The 21,510-nt window shown below is 39.8% G+C and overlaps 1 protein-coding gene across 4 annotated transcripts in view; it reads left to right on the top strand.

The window, feature by feature from the left end:
- FZD3 (frizzled class receptor 3) overlaps positions 1–21,510 on the top strand; it is a 60,223-nt gene that overhangs the window by 14,359 nt on the left and 24,354 nt on the right. The window contains exons 1-3 of one of the 4 annotated variants that reach the window (XM_074820318.1): positions 12,973–13,013; positions 16,131–16,327; positions 17,890–18,907. In XM_074820318.1, the coding sequence (XP_074676419.1) occupies positions 16,143–16,327; positions 17,890–18,907 (1,203 nt within the window). In that variant the 5' untranslated portion in view covers positions 12,973–13,013; positions 16,131–16,142. Of the gene's footprint in view, positions 1–12,972; positions 13,014–13,186; positions 13,349–15,202; positions 15,308–16,130; positions 16,328–17,889; positions 18,908–21,510 lie in introns of those variants that run through there. The other 3 variants (XM_074820316.1, XM_074820317.1, XM_074820315.1) reach the window with 3 other exon arrangements.

Raw genomic sequence — 21,510 nt, 5'->3', positions numbered from 1 at the left:
GTAGCTTTATATCTGCAAGTGTAAACTCAAAAGCAAAAGAATGTTGTGCCAGAGCATTAAGGGAATATTGGTCTTACCATTTACTGTTCCTCTTACCTACCACAAGCGTACAGACATTCATGCCTATCTTTGTATGCTTTTTCTCTACCTTAATCAAAATCAGCCTTATCTGCAGTTGCTGTGGGACAAAAAGCGTGTTTATATTATATATTGTATGCTATAGCAGTACAGGTTACTTATATCCAGTAGTATGTGCAACTTGGAGGATGTAGTTCAGCTCTGTTAGTACTGACGTAGCTACCTCGTATTCTGCATGTACACGCTTTAGATTTTGTCCCTTGTAAGGCAGAGATCTAGCGTGTCCTCTATAGAATCAAGCCAACACTTCTGTTTAGTCCCAGTTGCTAGCAAGATCTTTCTCTTCCCCCTTTACACTTTTCTGATACAAAGATTTAGATATCTCAGCTATAACTTGCGAACGGACATAATAGGTTGAAAGCTCTTTAGTTTTCTGTCCTTTTGACGTGCCATTCTTTCAGAACATGTTCTTTTATGCAAAAAGTTGGCAGTGATGTAAATAACCGTTGATTACTTAAAAGTTGTGTGGCTTGGCTAGGATGTACTTTTTATTCTGCTGGTCACCTGGAAGTGGTGGATTTTCCTTGCTTTCTCTAGTGTGTAATGCTGGTTCCAATTATAGGATAGTCAGATTCAAAAAGAAAGCCACAACAGACTGACAAGATGAGAATAAACATGAAATAACTTAAGCACCAAGGAGCAGTTCTCGTACATTTTATCATTTGTCTTGCTGGTATGGCTGCATTTTTCTTTGTTTTGGGAGACATTTGTGGTGATTTTAGAGAAAGTTAGGATGGCTTTTGCAATTTGAATCAGTTTTGTATCAATGGGATGTTCCTGTTTGGCTGTGAAGCTGTTGTGTGCTGTGGTATGAGAAGAATTCACCAAAGCATGTTGTTAACATTCAAAGGACCAGTCTTCTTAGATTCACATGTTCTTCATTTGTGCACTGCTGCCTTACTCCCCATTTTGTATCCTGGTCGTTAAGAGATGTTTTAAGGAGGGTTTTGTGACTTTCGGCAGGCGACTGAGCCAGTGTTTGTCCTCTGTCTAGCACCAAACTGGTACGGAAGGTGAGTAGCCCATGGGCTGCAAAAGATCCCTAATCATTGAGGAACCCTGTGCTCTTGAACTGAATTCATTATTCAATCTTGCAACACTTTGGACCTGCAAAAGAATAACTGTTTAATAAAATACGCTTTTAAAGAATATATTTGTTGTAAGAGACAGGCCAGTAGAAATTAAATCGGGGAGGAGATGGATAAACATAAAAACCTAAGTACAGCAATACGAAGTCAGACCAGCGATGTGGTCAGACTTGGTGCTCTGTCACCCAACGGCGGCCCACCATGGGTGCTGGATGGAACAGGCCAGGTGTGTAACACACATCTACCCAGGCTGTTCTTCCATGTTCAGCAATTTCTGGCTTGGAAATGATGTCTTGTGTTAGTAACCTTTCATGTATTTTTCTACAAATTTATCAGTTTTCTTCCTGAACTCATACATTCTTGTAGCATCCAGACAAATCGGTGGCAAATAGTTACAGAAGTTAAAGGTGTTATGTGAAGAATTTGCTGTCATTGGGGTTTTTTTTCCTTCTTCAAGCATATCACCTGCTGTTTTTATGTTCCCTACTTTTTGTGCTGAAGATACAGTGAACAATTGGATCATATTTTTCCTTTATGTATCATTTGTGATTTTATAGAGGTGTTTCATGCCTCATACTCCTGCTGTCTCTTTTACAAGGTACAAGAATAAAAGTATGCCATATTTATATTTTTATGTAGTATATGAATGCGATACCATGTTAATATGTAAATCTGCTCTGTCAGATTGCTCTTGCAGTAACAATAACGACTAGACTGTCTTCCAGATTCTGCAGAACTGTTAGTGTAAGCTGGCTCTGCATGTTTGAAGCCATAGCTCAAGAGCAATCTTCCCAAAGCTGTGTTGCTTCCAATGATCTGTGAGGCATTTAGAAAACATTTTCAGAGCCCATCAAAGTCAACGGGAAGATTCAGCATCTTTTCAGGAGAACATTAAACACTTGTGTCAGATTTGAGAATCAGATCTTGCCCAGTTTCTCTGTGGTTTCATCTAAATTAATTTGATGTGGACTTAGAACTAGCATGAAGTTGGATACTTGGTCCTTAAAGTTTTATTTTAACTTTTTTAATTTGTAAAACTTTTTTTTTTTTTCACTGTAGGTTCTAGCGTTGTGTTTTTAATGATGCCTTTCCATTTTGTTTCCCATCTTGTGAATTTGGCCATGATACTCCCTCCTCCTCCCTGCCTCTGTCCCGCAGAGTTAGTTCCTATGGTTACCCCCCCCTTTGTGGGGTGACAAAGGTTGGCATCTTGATTCTCCCGAGCCAAATTCTGCCCTTTGACTCTCTCCCCTTTTCACACCCCTTGCTAAGCTTGGCCTCTTGCTCTGCTCCGAGGCTTGTCAGCGAGGGGGTTCCCATGGAAACGAGGAAGGAAATTTGAAAAGAGGAGAGGAGAGAACAGAAGCACAAAGGGCTGGTTAATTTGAATTTGAACAAGGAAGGAAGGAAGGCTCCTTGTAGTTCATCTTTGTGTGTTGTAGAAACCCGAAATTTATCTTTTAAAAGTTGCTTTCAATTTGTAAACTTGTTTATATTCCCTGTTTCTTGATTTATAGAACAAAAGTTGTCATGTTTGTGGCACTGAGCAAGGAGAAACATCTTTTTAAATTCAGTGAAAGAATTCTGGTCAGCCATTCATTTAGCTTTTTTCCCCCTCACAGTTCCGAAAGCATCGTTCACGTTTTTAATATTTTTCTCTGAAAACTTACATCTATTACATTTTTTCCCTTCATAATGATTCAGTCATACTGTTAATTATCTAACATCTGCACATCCTTTTTTGTGGAGGAGTGGGTGAATATATGCCTTAGGAATCAGCAGACCCATCAGTTGAATCCCTGCTCATGAGTATTCCTTCTGCTTTCTTATTGTACATTTTTTAGCATCGTGGTCTGATCTGGGCAGGTGCAATATGGAAATGTAACTGCAGAGAAGAAGATGGTAACAAAGTTTGACCTTGAGTTTCAGTTTTGATGCTAACTGTCAATAATAGAGAAAAAAATCAGGAAAACAAAAATGTCTGTCACATGATAGTGCCTTCTGGGACATGTTATCTGCATATTTTACGAATGTGTTAAATAATTAAAGTTTGATATAAATTTGTTAAAGAACAGCGCAGTTACTTTGTCTTCAGATTTCCTTCCTAGCTTTTTGAATGACAAATAGTCTGTCTAGTTCTCACAGAAAAATAGTCTTTACCTCATGTAGAAGAAATACCATTTAAATGGTCTGATTTGAAAATTTGTGCTCCAGCTGCACTTTAACAAAATCTTGTGGCTAAAATGCTGAAAAATCTCAGAATCTGAAAAGTACACATTTTCTTTAGTCTTACTTTGCAACTACAGGCAAATTATTCCCGTTATTGAGAATAACCTTAATTAAGTGGCATCACAAGAAGGCGACATAATTCTTCAGATCCATCAGTTACTTTTTGCTGATACAATGGGAGGCAGTTGCTTTTGTCTGGAAAGAGTAAGCTTCCAGGCTTTTAAAATTTAGGCTTTGGTTCCCCTCTCCCTTTGTACTAGTTGCCATTAGTAGCCGGGGTCACGTAGGGGACTCAAGAAAGGGGTGTTGAATTGAAGCCAGGACTGTAAAAGATCTGCGGCTAGCGATTCTCTTACAGCAGTAGCCAATTCCTCTGACATAACCTGTTGTGCCCATCGGAGAGGAGCCAGTGTGACGGATTAAAGGACACGTTTTTGATCTCTGGGTGTTAGTCCTCATCTGTGAGGTGGGAGGCAGTGGGAGCCAAGCAGGAGTGAAATCAGCAGAGCAGAACTCATCAAACATTAACAAATGCACATATGTACCCTCCTATCCACTATCCTGTCCCCATCCTGCTGCTTCTGAGGTTTAAAAGACAAAGGGAGCTGGAAAGCCAGCTCTGCTGTGTGAACTTCTACGGTTCTTCAGAGCAGAAACGCCCTCGTGAGTGGTCTGCCTGGCAGCTGAGCCCTGCTGTGGCTAACCAAACGGGGCTTATCACAGCAGGCTTCCAGCTCTCTTCGCCTTCCCTACCTTACAGCCACACACCTGGTCTTTGCTCAATTGCATTTTCCATCCTTTTAGACACAGATATATGTATAAAAGGGATTTTGCAGCGTTGGACAATTATTCCAAGAGGCAATCAATGGGAAAACACACTTGTCTCTTGCATCACCCTCAAATGCTTACATCTCTGAGCAATTTAATGCAGCCTTTTCTATTTATCTGACCTGCTCTTTATAATTTCAGCCCACTGACTCCATTCTGTGTCGATTCCCCTGTTGCAAACACCCCTGCAGCATATTCCATGCAGAACTGCCGCACGGAGTATGTTTACAGGGCTTGTGAGTGTCACTTACTGTTTGAGACACGTTTTGAAGAGGTACTTCTTCCACAACACCCACAGATATTTGCTTCTCTTTATTCTATTTAACTGGAAAAGAATTTGGGTCTATCTCCTATGTAGGGACCCCACAGAGTAGTTGCATAATCTTTTTGTCTTCCCTTGTTTCCTTCCATCCGTGTCCCCTCTCTCCTCCCACTGTTTTATTAATCCTGTTATTGTGTTAGGTCTTGTCCTACTTGTCTAGAGTGTTTCAAAGACATGCCGGATACACTGTGGGAGCAATTTTCCCCAAAACTATGTTAGCGATGCAGAAGAGAGCTAAGCACAAACTTCTGTCCTCAAACAGGGAGAAACTTCAGGACCTTTGAGGGCAAAATATTATTTAATCTATTTTGAGAGAAGCAAGCATGCTTTTAGGGTGCCGCAGAAACAAATAAGCAGAGGCACTGTGGGAATTCCTGTCAAATATTTATCTGGTAAATTATTAACTGTAGGGAAGAAAAATAAACTTTGGGAGCTTGGTTTTATTCTTAATTTGATAGTTTTGATGAGGGTTTCAGAGTTGGTCATTCAGACACTTGTGAGGCAGATAACAGCTTCCTGTCCAGTGGAGAAATATTGTACAATTGCAATTATTTTTAGTTCTTTTTCCCTATCTTCCCCTTTAGAGTTCATCTGTGATCTCATTAACTTGGGACTAAATGGGAGGGATAGTATCCCCTAATGAATCTTAAATTTTAATTTACAGCTGCTGCGTTTGGCCTGTTTTTTTTAAAAATTATTAATGGTTTAAAAAGGGTTAAAATTTGAAGTCATCAACTAATTATCTTAAAACTTGCATTTTGAGCAGAAATTATTTTTCATTTAATATGTTGGAGTAAAGGGAAATTTTCTCAGTCTTAACTTTGCTGTTCTGTATTATTGTCTGATGAAGTAGAGAGACCTGTTTAGTGGCCCCCTTGTAATTCTGTAATTGGGTAAAAAAAATATATATTGGGATGGACAATCTCTTTTACAAGATAAAAAAGCCATCCCAATAAATAGAGTCAGTGTTTGTTCAGACAATATGGACTCACTGTAGAATTATAATAATGAAAGAAAAAATCTCTTTCCAAAAACTGAAAACTTTCCCCAAAGCCACCTCATTTTCCCATTGTTTGTGTCCACCTGTACGTGCTGTGCAGATGGCACATTGGAAGAATTTAATGCATAATACCAAAATATAGAGAGTTGATCCCAAGATTCAACTAGCTGGGGTCCCATTTTATTTTTGTAATGGCTTTATTGTACTTGCTGACAGTGAGGGCAACAGTACAGGATGATTCTGCGTGGAGCCCCCCGTAACGCTGATAGATACACTGTTGCTTTTTTACTCAAACTTCCAGGTAAATTTACAAGTTTTCCTGAATAAAATCTGGATTATATCATCATCTGCCCATGTCTCACATGCCAATTAATGCATGTGAAGAGTACTAAGTACTGCAGCTTTACTTGTGTTAGAAATTGGCGAAAATAATCACCAAACCAGATATAATCCCCTGAGAATCCTTACAATCAAAATAGTCTGAAAACTGTAATTGGTATATGAGAGAAGAGAAATGGTAACAGCTGTAGTAGAGTAACTCTGTAAAATGAAGTGGAAGGTGCTGCTGAACTGAGATTTGGAGACAGTGCAGCTTGATTTGGGTTGGATCTTAGTCTAAATGCATATGTGGGACAACGGGGCTGCGGGGTTTGCAGAGGGTAGACCACACATCCAGGAAAACCATTCCAAATTACTTATGCATGTGAATCAACCTGCTAATTTTTAGAATTAACTATACCAAAAGACAGCTTAGTATAGTAGGCTGATAGTGTAGCCTTCCTGGAAATGAAGCATGAGGGAAAGAAAAATAAATAGTTGTCAAGCCAGTAGACAATATGTTTTAAATATTGCCCTGGGAAATATCCTTGATTTTGAGGCCCAAAGATGCAAATCTTCCCTCCTAGCCAACTGTTGACAAGTGTGTGTGTACGTCTGTGTGTGTGTATGTCTCTGTGTGTGTACATCTGTGTCTGTGTACATCTGTGTGTATGTCTGTGTGTGTGTGTCTCTGTGTGTATATGTGTTTTTGCTGGTATGTAGATGTAACAGATGGTTTGTAATGTTAGATTGAGACACAGCTGTTAAAATATTAGCATTCATTTTACAGATAGGTTTTGTTTGCTATTCAGAATCATTTTTATAGCATTAATCCAACAGATTATGTTCCTTCTTCAGTTTGCTTCATATTATTTATGTACATAGTTGTGTTGGATCAGTGTCATGCTCTGCTTCTTTGCAAGCTGTATATACCAAAACCCCTGACTTTTCCATTGTTAGAGATGCATTATTATATTACCTGAGTATTCCTTTTGATTTTCAATTTGGACAATAAATACTGGGCAGAGTCAAGAAGAGTTTCAATATGTAGCCAAACACATCTGTAAAATCATTTGGCACAATTGGTTTTGGTTTTTTATGTAATAGTACATTACAAAGCAACAGCCTTATTTGGATATTGCAAGATCATTCCCTGAAGTATTTAGGTTAGATTCATTATGGGCTTTCATAGGAGCAAGATTAAATCATTTAACCTGTGCCCAAGGAGATGTTCATCCTAATGTAGCCAGGTAAGACATGAGAAATTTTGAATGGTAATTCATTCTTTGAGAACACTGACAGTCATAGCTCAAGCAGTAAGTTTATTTATTACGATGACTGAATCTGCCATTGGATTCTCGTATATGAAACCAGGTGTTTTGGCTAGTAAGAATTTTGTGAGAGAATTTTGACAGCAGACTGGCTGCCAAGGGAGTAGCAAATAGAGCTTCCTGAATTAATTTAGTATGTTTTTCCTCTTGCAGCCTTCTGTCTGTGAAAGGTTATGCTCCTGGGTTTTAACAGCATGAATGTCTGTTCTCTGCCACAGCAAGTCGTCTTTGTCTTCTGTGTTGTGGAGCTAATGCTGTAAAACTCAAGGGTTTACCTTAAACATATCCTTGTAATGTTTGCTGGGTCTGGCTGGGTCCAGGGCAGTTGAACTCTATTTTAGATGGTTATGAACACACCAGATGTCCTGAGCAGCACAGCGTAGGGATCAATGTCAGCTAATGTAAGGTCAGCTTCATGGTGCCCCATTCCTCATCTTCCAGCAACACGGCCCTTTTGCACCTCTAGCACTGGCACAAGTTTGCCCAAACCTGTTGTAAGGTCGTTGAGGAGCTAAACCAGAGAAAAACTAAGCTTAGAAAAAAATGAATTGATCAGCCTAGGTGTATTGTACAGGAGAGATATTTAGATGCTAACACTTAAAGGTCTCAGCATTCAGGATCTTATTCTGACTTTTTACACTACTGATGGGCAAATACAGTGTGTGTGGCTTTGGGGTTAGTTTCGTGGACAGTTTAAAACAATCTTAAACCCAAGTTGATGCAAAGGAGGCTGGTGGCAGGGGAGAGGGCAGGAGTTGATAAACTTATGCCCATTGTGAAACTGCACCCTGAAAAGCATTAGATGACAACCGTAATTTGTCCTCATTTCACAGCCATGTAGGAGAATGATGATGTCAACTGTACAGCTCGTGTTTATTTTCAAGGGGGTCAGCACACTGTAGATTCCCTTGGTTAGTCTGTCAAGAAGCAACTTTGTCTTGAATGTCAGAATTCAGAAAACAGAAGCTGCCTTCCATCCTCAACCCAGTGGAAAACATGGAGCTTCATGTAATCTGCACTGGCTTGAAATATTGAGCTCTCTTAGATATCCTACTACATCAGCTGTGTGAAAAATCATGGTGAAGTCACACATGAAATGGTAGAAGTCATTAAGCCTTTGAGAAATCAAAGTATATTTTCTTCAATAGAAGTATTCAGGGTTGCTTTCATTGTGTTTTAGAAATCCAACTTGTCTAATTTTATTCTGCAAGGTATTAATGTTGTTTATTATGTGGCAGACACTCATTCTATATGTTGATGGCAGTAAAAATGAAAAGGTGAAGCGAATCTGATTGGTAATGTTTAATCTTGGCTATGTCCTGTATTTTCCCTCATGTTTCCAATTTTTAGAAATTCCCTTTTTATGACCTCTGAAGAACTTGCTGTGGCTATCAACTCCACTGTGTGCTCTCAAGTTAGTGTCACGTCTTCTAACAAATCTTCATACCGATTGCTTTTCCTCCTCCAACTCAGCAAGGTACATTTTTGAGCACTGCACCAACAGTGAATTGTTGATACTCTTCACTCCTGTTATTCTTCAAGGAGACAGACCTCCCTTGAGTGGGCAGAAATAGTCCATGAGTCCCTGACACACAGATCAGTCTGCAGTGGCAGAGCTGAGGGAAAGAAAAGGTTGTTACCGCTAACGCTCAGCTTCTGTAAGGGCTTTCTCCCTCCCACAGGGACAGCAGCACTGGAGCATTTTTTGGGCAGGCATCAAAGCAGTGATCACTCTCAGTTTGTACTTGAAGGTTGTCTTTACAACCGCAGGAGATAGAAATGTGTCATTTAAATGAAAAATATTATTTTGTCAAGACTTACAGCTCCTGCCCAATAGTCTCTTGCTTGTCCAGGCAAGTGAGCTTTATAGTGTCTTAACTTAAGAGTATCTAAAATAGGGTCCAGAGGACTATATATTTATTTCTCTGTGATGCTTTGGAATTCTCCCAAGCCCATCACAGCAGGCATATGGAGAGGAAGGAGGAAGTCCAAGCAGTCTCAGCTGTCTTATAAAAACTATCACTTCTTGAAAATGGAAATTGTTACCAGGACCACCCATATGCATTCATCGGTTCCTAAAACATAAAGACCACATTTAGGAAAAGTGCAAATTGACAGATGGATGCCATCTTTTCAGTGTCTTCCAAACGAACTTGAGAATTTAAATTGAAGCCGGAGACCTCTTTAAAGAACAAGAGCAGATGGCTTTGCTTTTTAGTCATATAGACAGAGATTAATGTCATTTGCTGTCTTGTCTTTTAACTACTTTCATCTTTATCCTATTTTTTTTTCTGCACTTGAGAAATTAACCTCAGCTGTCTGTTTACAGACCAGAAAGTTTAGGGTGGTTTTCATGACTGCTGCCCTTTCACAGGGAAGGCAGGTAAAATAATTGGTCTTAGGTTTTGAAGTGAATAACAGGGTGATTGTCTGGTTTTAAAGTGAATAACGGGGTGATTGTTTGGTTCAACCTGTAGCTTGAGAAAAATATCATTTAAACCCATATAATTACTTGACTTTTTTTTTATTGTTGGAATGACTTAATAGCTATTTAAATGTGGACATGTATTTTTAGTACTAAGGTAAAACAATCTGAAATTTTTTACTTTTCAGTCTCTAAAGTAGTACGGTGCCAATCGAATCCTCATTGCAACTATAGTTTTTCCAGCTAACATCAAATTATGAGACCTGGGATATCAGAAAACAGTGGGCTATGTGGTTCATAAGGGTTCGTACAGATAATGCGAGAATAGTTTTTTCCCATGCTGAAGAGGAAAGCTTAATAGGCGGCCAGAATTGTGACCCCATTTGGCTTTCCATACCTATATCACTGTGCAAAGCTAAAAATAATTGTAAAGAAAAAAAAGTATACCTAAGTTTCCCCGGACAAGGAAGTTAATGGTGAGGTAAGCTTTGAATATCCATTATGCTAAATATTCTACAATGAATTTGTCTTGGCACTGTGCATTAAAAGCAGGCTTGGGCAAATTAGCCTTTTGAAAACAGAATAAAGTGTGTGTGCAATAGAGCTGTACTTCCATGGTCACGTTAAGTTGAGCAAGTGAGGATTGATTCCAAAAGAAATGGACTGACTCTTACACACCTGACCGTGTGTTTCTGGCCCTTTCTGCAACCATTACTTATGTGGCACTATCTAGCTCAAGGCCAAACTGAGTGGAGAAAAGGTAGTTTTCTGTTAGATCCAGCTATGGTTTCTGAAGAATTTAGTGCCCCAGATCACTGCTCTTTGCAAATCCCCAGCTCTGCTGTGCCCATGTGAGCACTCCCTAATCTTCTTTAGGAAACACCAGTTCGGTTAAGGCAGGACTCTCAATTTGCTCAGTTTGAAGCAGTTTAAGTGCTACAGCAGTTGTTCAGCTCAGGATATTAATTTACGACAAATATTTTCGGGTTAAGTTTGTGTACCAGCGTGACTGTGGGCTACAGGCTCCAGCAAACCTAGCAGGATTCAGAGCATGCAGGTCAGAGCCATCAGAGAACAAATTTCTACTGCCTCTAGAAAAGCAATTCTGCCTGTAACAGTCTCTAGAGAACACTCACACCAACTGTCAGAGCTGAGAGAGCAGTTCAATCAGAGAAGACGTGGAGTTATCAAAAGCAGGAGGCAGTAACGTGTTCAGTCTAACTAGCAGTTGTCTGACGAGTTAAATCTACCTGCTGCTTCTGCCATTCTCCTTGGGAGGTAGCCTGGAAAGCATTATTGCCCAGGCACTTTTCAGACACAGTTCAAGATTTTTTCCTAATGAATAACAAGCTAAATTCAAACATAGGGCAACACAGGACAGAAAGAGAGGATCATGTGGCTGGCCTGAGACAGGATACGCCCTGAGGCAGTTCTTCCACCAGAGAATTGCAACAGTAATTGATAGTCATAGCATCACTCTTTTCCCATGAGCCTGAGGGAAGAAAACTTCCCTCCTGCTGCCTATGAGTTTATGAGAATGCCTCCTGTTTAGTTTTCTGTTAAAAGAAAGGAATATATAAACAAACAGAATAGTGAAAGATCACCAAGATAATTTCGTTTAAATCTTTCAGTAATGTCAGTTCCCAAATAACAGCCAGCTAAAGGACTACCACCGTGTAAAATAAAAGGTAGAATTCGTTTTATTATCTCTCAGTTATAGGAGAAGTCTGAAACTGTAACACAGTTCCATGGTGTATTTATAGTTAGAGTTATTGATCTTGCTTTGTAACCAAAAGTGAGTATTTGTTAAAAAAATTATTTGGGGGGGGAAAATCTGCACTTATAATTTGGGCTCTCCTTTGTCTTTCATCCCCTCCTGAAAAAAAAACAAAAAAACAAAAAAACAAAAAAACAAAAAACCACAAACCAAAACCAAAAGAAAACCAAAGGCAAATGGGAAATTTCTACTCTCAGTTAGAGCATGGCCATTAAAACATTTTCAGCAGGTAGGAATTGTAGGGAGGGAAGGAGCTGGAGCCACACTGCTGGGAATCGGGAAATTTCTTAAAGCAACTTTGCTACCAGCAAAGAAAATTCTGGGGAAGAGGGAAAGAAGAGATGGGTAAGGTTGTACTGCAAGTTGGACTGCTCTGAGGAGAGTAGTGATAGGTGATTGTGGCAGGTTATTTGCCACACAACACCTGCATGGCAAAGCAAAGGAGGGACGAGAGTGTTCTGACTCAGCCTGAAAAAAAGTTGAGTTCCTAATGCTGCTAATCACTGGGTTTGAAGGAATTTGCATGGTCACAAAGATTGTTCACAAAGGTGGAAGGACTGGTGGGTGTACAACTGTAGATATATTATACAGTTATGTGATCTGGCATATTTTAAATACTTAAGTACCTTCAGGACTGAAGAAGTGTTTATCTCTTCTTAAACATTTATCCCTTCCCTTTCTTGGATTTCAATAATTTGAATTATTGAAATCAGTTTGGCTATCATGTCTTCTCTTGTCCTTGTCCTCTTCGTTTTTCCTCGGTCTGTTGAGTTATTCCACAGGCCTTCTTCAACAGCACGCCCCACTTAAACAGAGAGCCTTTTGTTAGGCACCAGTGGAGTAGGGCTAAATGTCATAACTTGCACTGCGTCCTTGGGCAAGAAGATAAAAAAAGCCTTTTAATCTCCCTGGCTTTATTTTTAATAGTAAACAACATAATCAGTAAGTGGAAGTGACTTTTCCTCTTAGGAGCTGCATGGGGGTAAGATAATTTTAGAGATAGGGTGCTTACAGACTGAGCTGCTTACAGGCACAACTGCTGCCGTTACTGCTTGAAAGCAAGTAAGTCTCTTTTTCTGCATTATGAGGAGCGGCTGTAGGGTTTTTTCTTCTTCTGTTGTCTAGCTTAGCCTCTTCATGATTTTAAAATAAATTGCTTTGATATAATTCATAAGAGAGTTTTTGTCTGCCTGCAGTTGCTATTTTGAGAGACAGAACGGTGTGAGAGAGGCTTGGAGTTGCTGGGAAACAGAACAACCAGCACTAGGGGAACAGTCCTATTAAATTACTCCTACTTAAGTGGATTTCTTCAGCGTTGTTGGGGTTGAGCATATCTGTACCATGGGTTGAGGAGTATGCTCAAAACCAGACGTGTGTTCTGCAGCTCTGAAGAACCCTAAGTGCAGTGACCATGCCCTCTGCGAGACTTTGTCAGGGAAGATTCAGTTACGCTGATGTTACTTCAGATGTTTCAGCGTCTTCAACCCAGCCTCCAGCTGCCGTGCCAGAAGGGAGCAGGTCTCTGCGCAGACCCTGCGTCGTATCTCTCAGGCCCGTGTGCGTGTCTCGGAAAATAAGTGGCATCTCAGATAGCAGGAGAAGCCACTGTTCAGGCAGCTGTCTCACATCCTGCGTGTTTGAGCACCCTGTAACTCAGCCCTCGGGCTGCTGAAGGGGACAGCCAGGGAACACGCTGCTCTTGCTGAGAGTGCTCTTTCAGACCCTGGAGCCACTGCCAAAGAGCACCATCTGCATCCCCATTTTTGGATGGTTTCTGTCTCAGTTCCAATATTCCCTCGGACGCCATTGCCCAGTGTCCTTTGGAGCTGGCTGAAAGCCGTTACAGCAGCCACCTGTCCGTGGTGGGATCAACAGGATACAAGGAAATGCTGGTACCTTTCTGTTCCCTTGAACTTGCTTTACTACTTTGCCTTTTCTTTGCAGCAGCCGTGATCTGGAGCTCTGGTTGCACCGTTTTCTTTCATGCACACCTTGAGATAGTCTGGGATCTTCCTAAATGGTACAGCTTTCTGCATATCAACCAAAACCAAACAGATCTTTTAATGAAGATGAAGTAGCAGGAAAAGAGAAATTTCTGAAACATCTTTTCTTGATGGAAGGTGTATCAGAGGAGAGTAGTAGAGCATTTGTCAGGAGAACTTGAACTTTAGGTAGGGGTACATGCAAAATGGCAGTGGCAGGAGGCAAGACTTGGGAGAGCCGGAGGCATTAAGCCAATAGCTCTTTTTCATAAAAATATAACTTCATTTTCTTATTTTCAAGATTGTTGGAAAAGAAGGAAATTTAAACACTTCCCAAAAAGTGGCATTTTCCTTTTCTTTTCCCTTTCCATCAAATAAATGAAGACTATTAAGCTTTTTCAGTCAGGTCAAGTGTCATAACTACCTAGAATCAATTTCTTGGATCCTTGTTGTCAAACAATAGCTTTAACTGTGCGATAGGCAATAACTACTTAAAAATAAAAACATATATGCTTCTGAAGTAAACGTCCAGTCAAACAGAAAGTATTCCCTGAGTAACAATGAGCTTGTAAACGCAAATACTTTCCAACTGTTGCTTCCTTTTTCCTTGTCAACAGCTCTGAAGGCTTATACTGCTCTTCATACAAGCTGTTGCCAAGTTGCATGGCTCTGTTGTCATGTGACCACCTTTTTAAAAATGCAGAGCACTGAAAATTTAATCAGCTTGGTAAATAATAATAATGTTTTTAAAAAAATCAGTAAAATCACAGCATGGTTGTGTCCTGTATTCCAAAAATTAACCTTCTGCAGAGCAAAGAAGGCATATAGGAAGAACTGGAAGAGTAAGGAGCCGATAAGGAAGAACTAAAATGTGAAACTTTTCCTCATATTTTCTAGGGATTGTCATTTATATTGCCACAGAAGATGACCTATTTTTTGTTGTTGGGTCTGTTCTGTTCTATAGTTTGGAAAAAGCAAATGTTGAATTGGTTTAAAATACTTCTCAGAAAATTGCTGTCTGAAAATGTAATCTTTCTACAGCCTACTCTTCAGCTTCAGCTATAAGATATAGGGTTTTTTATATAGAGAGAGAGCAGGCTCATTTGTGCTTCTGCTATTGCACCACAAATTCTGAAGATTAGACTTCTTGCTCTATAATCCTGCCAGGCTGTGGAGAAGAGGAAACTCTGGTATTGAGATAATGGACTTTTTATAAAAAATCTGTCTAGAGCAGAGCTCATGTTAGCATTGCCATTGATCAAGCAACTGTCACCTTTTCCCTTCAAGCTATGATTTGAAATATAAGTCAAAGAAAAGAAGTGGCTTACTAAAATGTCACTGCTGTTTCTCTAGTTTGGAGAATTCAGCATTTGTATGCTGTTTTGTTTATTCTAGAAGTGTAAATGCTAATGTATTTCAATATTCTGTAGTTCTACTTTTAAGAGAATATAATTGATCTTCTATCAATATCTGAAGAGATGGTGAGGCTTTGTGTAGTGGTAGTTGCCACAAAAACTCAGAATAAGATACTGATCAACTCCTGGAGAGTTTTAAAGACAGACCATAACAAGCAAGAGCAAAACGAACCCATGCTGGATAGTAAGAAGATAACATGGATTATCAATGTGCACCAGTTTTTATTAAGACATAAATCCCTGTCCTACTTTTTTTCCTTCTTTTTCATCCTCAGAAATACTTAAGAACAGCTATATATTGGCTAACTGTGATAGATTTTTCTCTCAGTGCTTCCAAGGAGTGTTGCTATCACCGTTACTTAAACCTGTTATAAAGCAACACAGTAGCACAAGACACCGGTTATTTTTTCTGACTAATTTTGTTCAGCCTTTGATTTCACAGCGCTTTCTGATGGTTAGTCAAGAAATGACATACTTAATGTGACTTCACTGTGATTACAGCCCTCTTCTGGAAGCTAGAAAGTTCTATGTGCGAGAATTTATGTAACAATGATAGCATGCACATTGGGACTGTTTTCTGTCTACAAATGTACTCTGATGGTAGAATGGAGATTTTAACAGATGGGTTCTCTTCAGCTGGAGAAGATGCTGTGAGAAGAACGCGATGGAAAATGTCCTGTGTTTGCATTTTGTAGGAAGATAGGAAGAACACTGCCCTGCTGAAGAAATTCAAGAAATAGAGAGATTATTTACAATTATTATGTCGTGATCTGTAAATAATATTTGAAAGATCACAGTATGCTATATTTCTCTACAGTCAAGGAGTCTCGCATTATCTAACATTCCTCTGATTGTAATCTCATCAATCAAAAACAAGTTTTCATATTATCCTACTAAATAAGCAGTGAGCAATTCATGTGTCTGCACTAAAAGGAATCAAGTTTATATGGCTGTTATTGGAGAGTGTGAAGCTAAGCCTGAATCCTCAGAGGTGTTTAACTGTCTAATTCCCACTGATTTTAATGCAAATCAAGTACATAAATGTCCCTTGTGAATCTTTGTCATTGTCCTCAGGCTTCTTGATTGCCTGTCTTCCTAAAATACATAAGTGCTGTGTTGTGATGATCATTTATTCCAACAGCCAAAGTTCAGAAGAAGAAGGTCGTGGTTATGGCTGTGAAAGCCCTAACACCTCATGAGGCAAATGATAGCTTCATGCGGAAGCGTTCTACAAAACTGCTGTTTGTAGCTATTGAATTCTCCTTTTTCTTTTCCAGCCGTTTCATCCGATGGTGAATTTGGAATGCTCCAGAGATTTTCGGCCGTTTCTGTGTGCCCTCTATGCTCCCGTGTGCATGGAGTATGGCCGTGTCACTCTCCCTTGTCGCAGACTCTGTCAAAGAGCATACAGCGAGTGCTCCAAACTCATGGAGATGTTTGGGGTCGCTTGGCCTGAGGATATGGAGTGCACCAGGTGAGCAAATCTGGTTTTTTTCAGAGTCCCGGGATAAAATTTTAGTATGATCTAGGGTGTTTTGTGATCTGAAACAAACGTTTTAAATGTGTTCCATTACAAGTGCCCTTATTTTCCCTTCCATTTGTGTAACAGCCTGTTTCCTGGGGTGGAAACTTGAGTTCATATTTCTATCATCTGCCCAAGAGATAGTTGAAAATTTCTGTGGGCAATTATTGTAAGCTGCACATGCATGTTCTTAAATGGATGGATATACCCATCTATTTTTCTTCTTGTCATTTATGCTGACCTGGTTTTGTCTGCTATACTGAGGTTTAATAGGTGATACTGCTATAAATTTCTCCGAGAGTTTGGCAAAATTACATACGCTAGAGATTAATAGTCTCTTTTTCTGAAGGGGGAGCTGGCTGGTTTTGATGAGGATATAAAGTCTCAAAGGTCTGTTTTCAGAGCATCTACCTCTTGTTGAGCTTGTGTGCAAACAGATGTTTTCAGCTTTACATTACACCAGTAACTTTATAGAAAAGTATTTGATGATGTTCCAATCTATTTGAAACAGAACATACATGAAATTGAAAACAGTATCTTGATGCTTTATTTTTTTTATAAGTGACTCCAACAGCTAATAAAATACAGGAGCACAAAGAACAAGAAATAGTCTCTTACAGTTGGATCGGAGAGAATGAAAGCCAATTAAAACTTCTTTTAGCAAAAGAGTAAGTCGGAGGATGCTTCTAGGTCCTGATAGTCTGGAGCAAAGATGGCTCTAACTCCATACTGTGAACAGATGCCTGGGCCCTTTAGGTCCTCCTGTCTCCTCAGTAAGGCCCGGGTAGTGAAATTTCAAAGCCAGAGCTAAAACTACTGAAGCTTTGCTGGTGCTGTGTTAGTGCCATTGTGCCAGAACATGAACTGTGGCAGAGGAACAGACGTACTTGGCTTCTGCTGCGCCCGCTGAGGCGATAACGTCTAGCAGAGGGAGGAACGGGACAGCTCTGCGTGGAATCCCTCCAGTCTCTCCTTCAAAACTTCAGACTGCACCTCCAGCAGTCCTTAGCCTCCAGTCACAGCTTTACTTAATTACAGAAATATCTTCATCATCATTTCAATTTATTAATGCTAGTAGCAGTGCTAGGTTGGATTTTTGGTCTAACTAGCTCGCAGTCCTATCTGATAGCAGCTAGCACAGTTGCTTAGGGAAAGCTTTTAAAATGTTCTATAAAACCATGCTTCCTTGGGCACATAGCCTCAGTTTAAATTTATAGACTTCCTGAGATGGATTTTGTATCCTCACCTTTATGCTTAAAGCCCCAATGGGTCTATTTATTTCTCTGTTTTATTTTTAAACCTATTTTATAGCTTCAACATCCACTGCATTCTGGGACAACGAGTTCTAGAGTTTGTTTAGACATAGTGCAGTATTTCATGGATTACCCATTATTTGGATTGTCCTTGTTTTCCCTCCAGTTATTGTGTCTAAAGTTGGACATATAAATAAGGTTACTAGTCTTTGCAAAGTATGCATATATTTCTTGTAAATAATTCTTTTCTTACTTTTTTAGATTCCCAGATTGTGATGAGCCATATCCTCGTCTTGTTGACCTCAATTTGGCTGGGGAGCCCACAGAAGAGGCCCCAATGGCAGTACAGAGGGATTATGGTTTTTGGTGTCCTCGGGAGTTGAAAATAGACCCTGATCTGGGTTACTCTTTCTTGAGGGTACGGGACTGTTCTCCTCCTTGCCCAAATATGTACTTTCGGCGTGAAGAGCTCTCCTTTGCTCGCTACTTCATCGGCGTGATCTCCATCGTCTGCCTTTCTGCTACCTTGTTTACTTTTTTAACTTTTCTGATCGATGTCACAAGATTTCGCTATCCAGAAAGACCGATAATATTTTATGCTGTCTGTTACATGATGGTGTCATTAATTTTCTTCATCGGCTTTCTTCTTGAAGACCGAGTAGCGTGTAACGCATCCAGCCCTGCCCAGTACAAGGCTTCCACAGTGACACAGGGCTCTCACAACAAAGCTTGCACCATGCTTTTCATGGTGCTCTATTTCTTTACCATGGCTGGCAGTGTTTGGTGGGTCATTCTTACCATCACGTGGTTCTTGGCAGCTGTGCCAAAATGGGGCAGTGAAGCAATTGAGAAGAAAGCATTGCTCTTCCACGCCAGTGCCTGGGGCATTCCGGGAACTCTAACCATCATCCTCTTAGCAATGAATAAAATTGAAGGTGACAATATTAGCGGCGTATGTTTTGTTGGCCTCTATGATGTGGATGCATTGAGATACTTTGTACTTGCACCCCTCTGCCTGTATGTTGTTGTTGGAGTTTCCCTTCTGCTAGCTGGCATTATCTCTCTCAATCGGGTTCGCATTGAAATCCCGTTAGAAAAAGAGAACCAGGACAAACTAGTGAAGTTCATGATCCGGATTGGCGTGTTCAGTGTTCTGTACCTCGTGCCACTGTTGGTTGTAATTGGCTGCTATTTCTATGAGCAGGCTTATCGAGGTGTGTGGGAGACGACGTGGATTCAAGAACGCTGCAGAGAATATCACATCCCATGTCCCTATCAGGTGAGGAAACCGGTATGACATATTCAGGAGTGCAGAAAATGGATAGTGAAGGGATATGATAAGACTTACTTGTCATCCCTAAGCGAAAGTGCTGCTATTCCTACAAGGACAGGTTCTTGCCACACTCAAATTATTTGCGTAATGCATTAGGCCTTCTGGAAGATTAGGTATTATTGGAAAATTGGAGGCTGCATCAGCTGCTTGGTGGTTTTTTATGGAGTTTCTGGGCTGTGTGGGACCCAAACAGGATATAAAGATGCTATTTTAAACCAGTTTCAAGAACAGGACTTAATGAGTTTATTTTTGGTCATTAGAGATGTGTTATGAGTTTTGCACTGAAGGAATTTTGGCATTTAAACTGAGTTGTCATCAGCCTGATTACTGCTTTTTCTAGATTTTGTTGTTCATCTGTAACAGTTTTGTCGCTTTGATTAGCCTAGGGGTTTTGTGCTTGTTTTAGAGCGGTCTATGCATGTGTCACAAACATCTATATAAAAACCTACTTGAAGTGTCTTCTGAAGAAAACCAGAGCTCACTGCTCATCAGTTTTGTTTTTTTCAAGAAAATGACACTTCCTCACTTGATTTGTTTAACTGAGTTATCTCAGGAACAGAAGCCTCTAAGAGATATCAAACTGTCCACTGTTTACTTCAGTATTATGCTGGTGCAGTTGCAAAGAAAGTATTTAAGTATTAATTACTTGAAGCCTACTTTCCTTTTTGAGCCAAAGTAGCAAATTGTTTTTGGAATAATATTGCATAGCTATTTCCTGCAACTTCTTTGAAAGCAATTTTATCTCAAGAAGCTGTACAGCAAGCATCTATTATATAGCTGCACACACAGGGGTATAAAAAGAAAATGAGTATTTTGGCTCTAAAGCAGTTAAAACACCAGCTGGATCATCAAAGCTCACATTTTAATGCAATAAAATATCACTTAAAGGTTTGGCTTAGTCTATGTAGCTTGATACTAATCCTTTTATTACCTTTTAACCCTTTTTATTGTTTTCTCTGTTAGATTTTATTAGGGTGTGACTCTTCCCTCCCATCCAATGTGTGAGCATTTTTATGGCAGGAAATATCTGTCAGTGGGTGTGTTCAGTTTTATTTGCTTGATTGAGTCTTCATTGCTGCAGGTTTTAATATGTTAAACTGATGATGCTTAAAAACAAAGAAAAAGAGGAACATGCGTTTTTCTCTCAGTGCATTTCAAATATCCACCATATACTAATCTAGAATTTGTATAAGAACTGATAAAATTTAAAGGATATTGCTTTCTCAGAATGTTGAACAAAACCTATTTTAAATCTTGTAACTTCTGATGTCTAAGGGCTAAAATCCTGGCTAGTGGAATAACGAAAACATGTAGTAAAATGCTACTCAAATCTCTAGAAAACCGTTAACATAATGGCTCAGCAGGGCTCAAAAGAACAATAATGGTTTCATTCACATCAAATTGGGTTGAAGGACCCTCAGACACTAGAGAGTATTAGAAGGGTTTTTCTTCTAACCCATCCATTTTTTTTTCTTAAACTAAACATGCTTCCCTAATTAAAGTATCCAGACTTATAACTGAAACGGATTTCCAAAGCTGTGGGGAAAAAAATTTTATCCTTAGATCATGCTAGTAAAATATATTATTAAATTAGGGGAAAATTTAAAGCTTTGTGGAGACTATCACTCACTTTCCAAACAAGACCATGTTTTTTCTAAGCCTTGATGTTATTTAACTTCACTTCAGATATTTGAATATCAGTTTCTGAGATTAGACTGTCCTAAATTGAGAGCTGCAGTTGATTCCCCAGTGGACATAGGTTTTCTGTGCAAAACTTACACAGGGTTGTGGTAGTTGGAATTTGCACAGGCACACTTTTTCCAACACCAGCAAATCTGAGGTTAAAAATTCATTAGTCTGTTCAACCGTTACATCATCTTTGCCATCAGAAGATGATGCCACAGTAACTCATTCTGGAAAATTGCTAATGGGGGAGCTGGAGTATGCAGCTGCTCCAGGCATGCCTCCCTCCTGTGTGACCCCTTCCTGGGGGAGATACTTTGCTGCAGATTCTCCTGGCTGCTGCTAAACAAATGAAAATTAGGCATCATGTTTCTTTGAACTGCCTAAAGGGCTAAATATTCCCAAAATGGAGAAAGCAACAAGATACCTTTATGCTTCAATCTTGATTCTGGCTACCTGGATGTTCCCTGGGTTGACCTGGCTATGTATTATTATGGTTTTTTGTCAGATCTGGGAGGTATCTGTTGCTTTCCCTGTGAAATAAAAACTTTTTTGTCACAAAGACAGGAAATCAAAATCCCAGTATTCCCTCTCTTTGAGGAGTAGGTGCAGAGTAAAAAGCAGCTCATGTTACCCTACCTTGCCCTCAGCATCCTCCATGTCCCAAGTTTCTGGAAGAGACTAGAAAAGAAGGGAAGGGTTTGTACATGCTGGCAACAGCTCTCTCTCCGTGAGCACATCCCAATCCTCAGTTTTCTGTAGCATCATGGGCTGCTGCAGTTCAGGCAGGAGCTTGAATCTGTTGCCTGGGCAGCAACAGCAGCTAAAACAGGCACCAGTTGCTCTCTCGTACCATGGCTGTGAGG

This window comes from Strix aluco, chromosome 3, assembly GCF_031877795.1.
Source record: "Strix aluco isolate bStrAlu1 chromosome 3, bStrAlu1.hap1, whole genome shotgun sequence".
NCBI lineage: Eukaryota > Metazoa > Chordata > Aves > Strigiformes > Strigidae > Strix > Strix aluco.
Note: the sequence above shows the minus strand (reverse complement) of the source record. Positions and strands in the feature narration are given on the sequence as shown.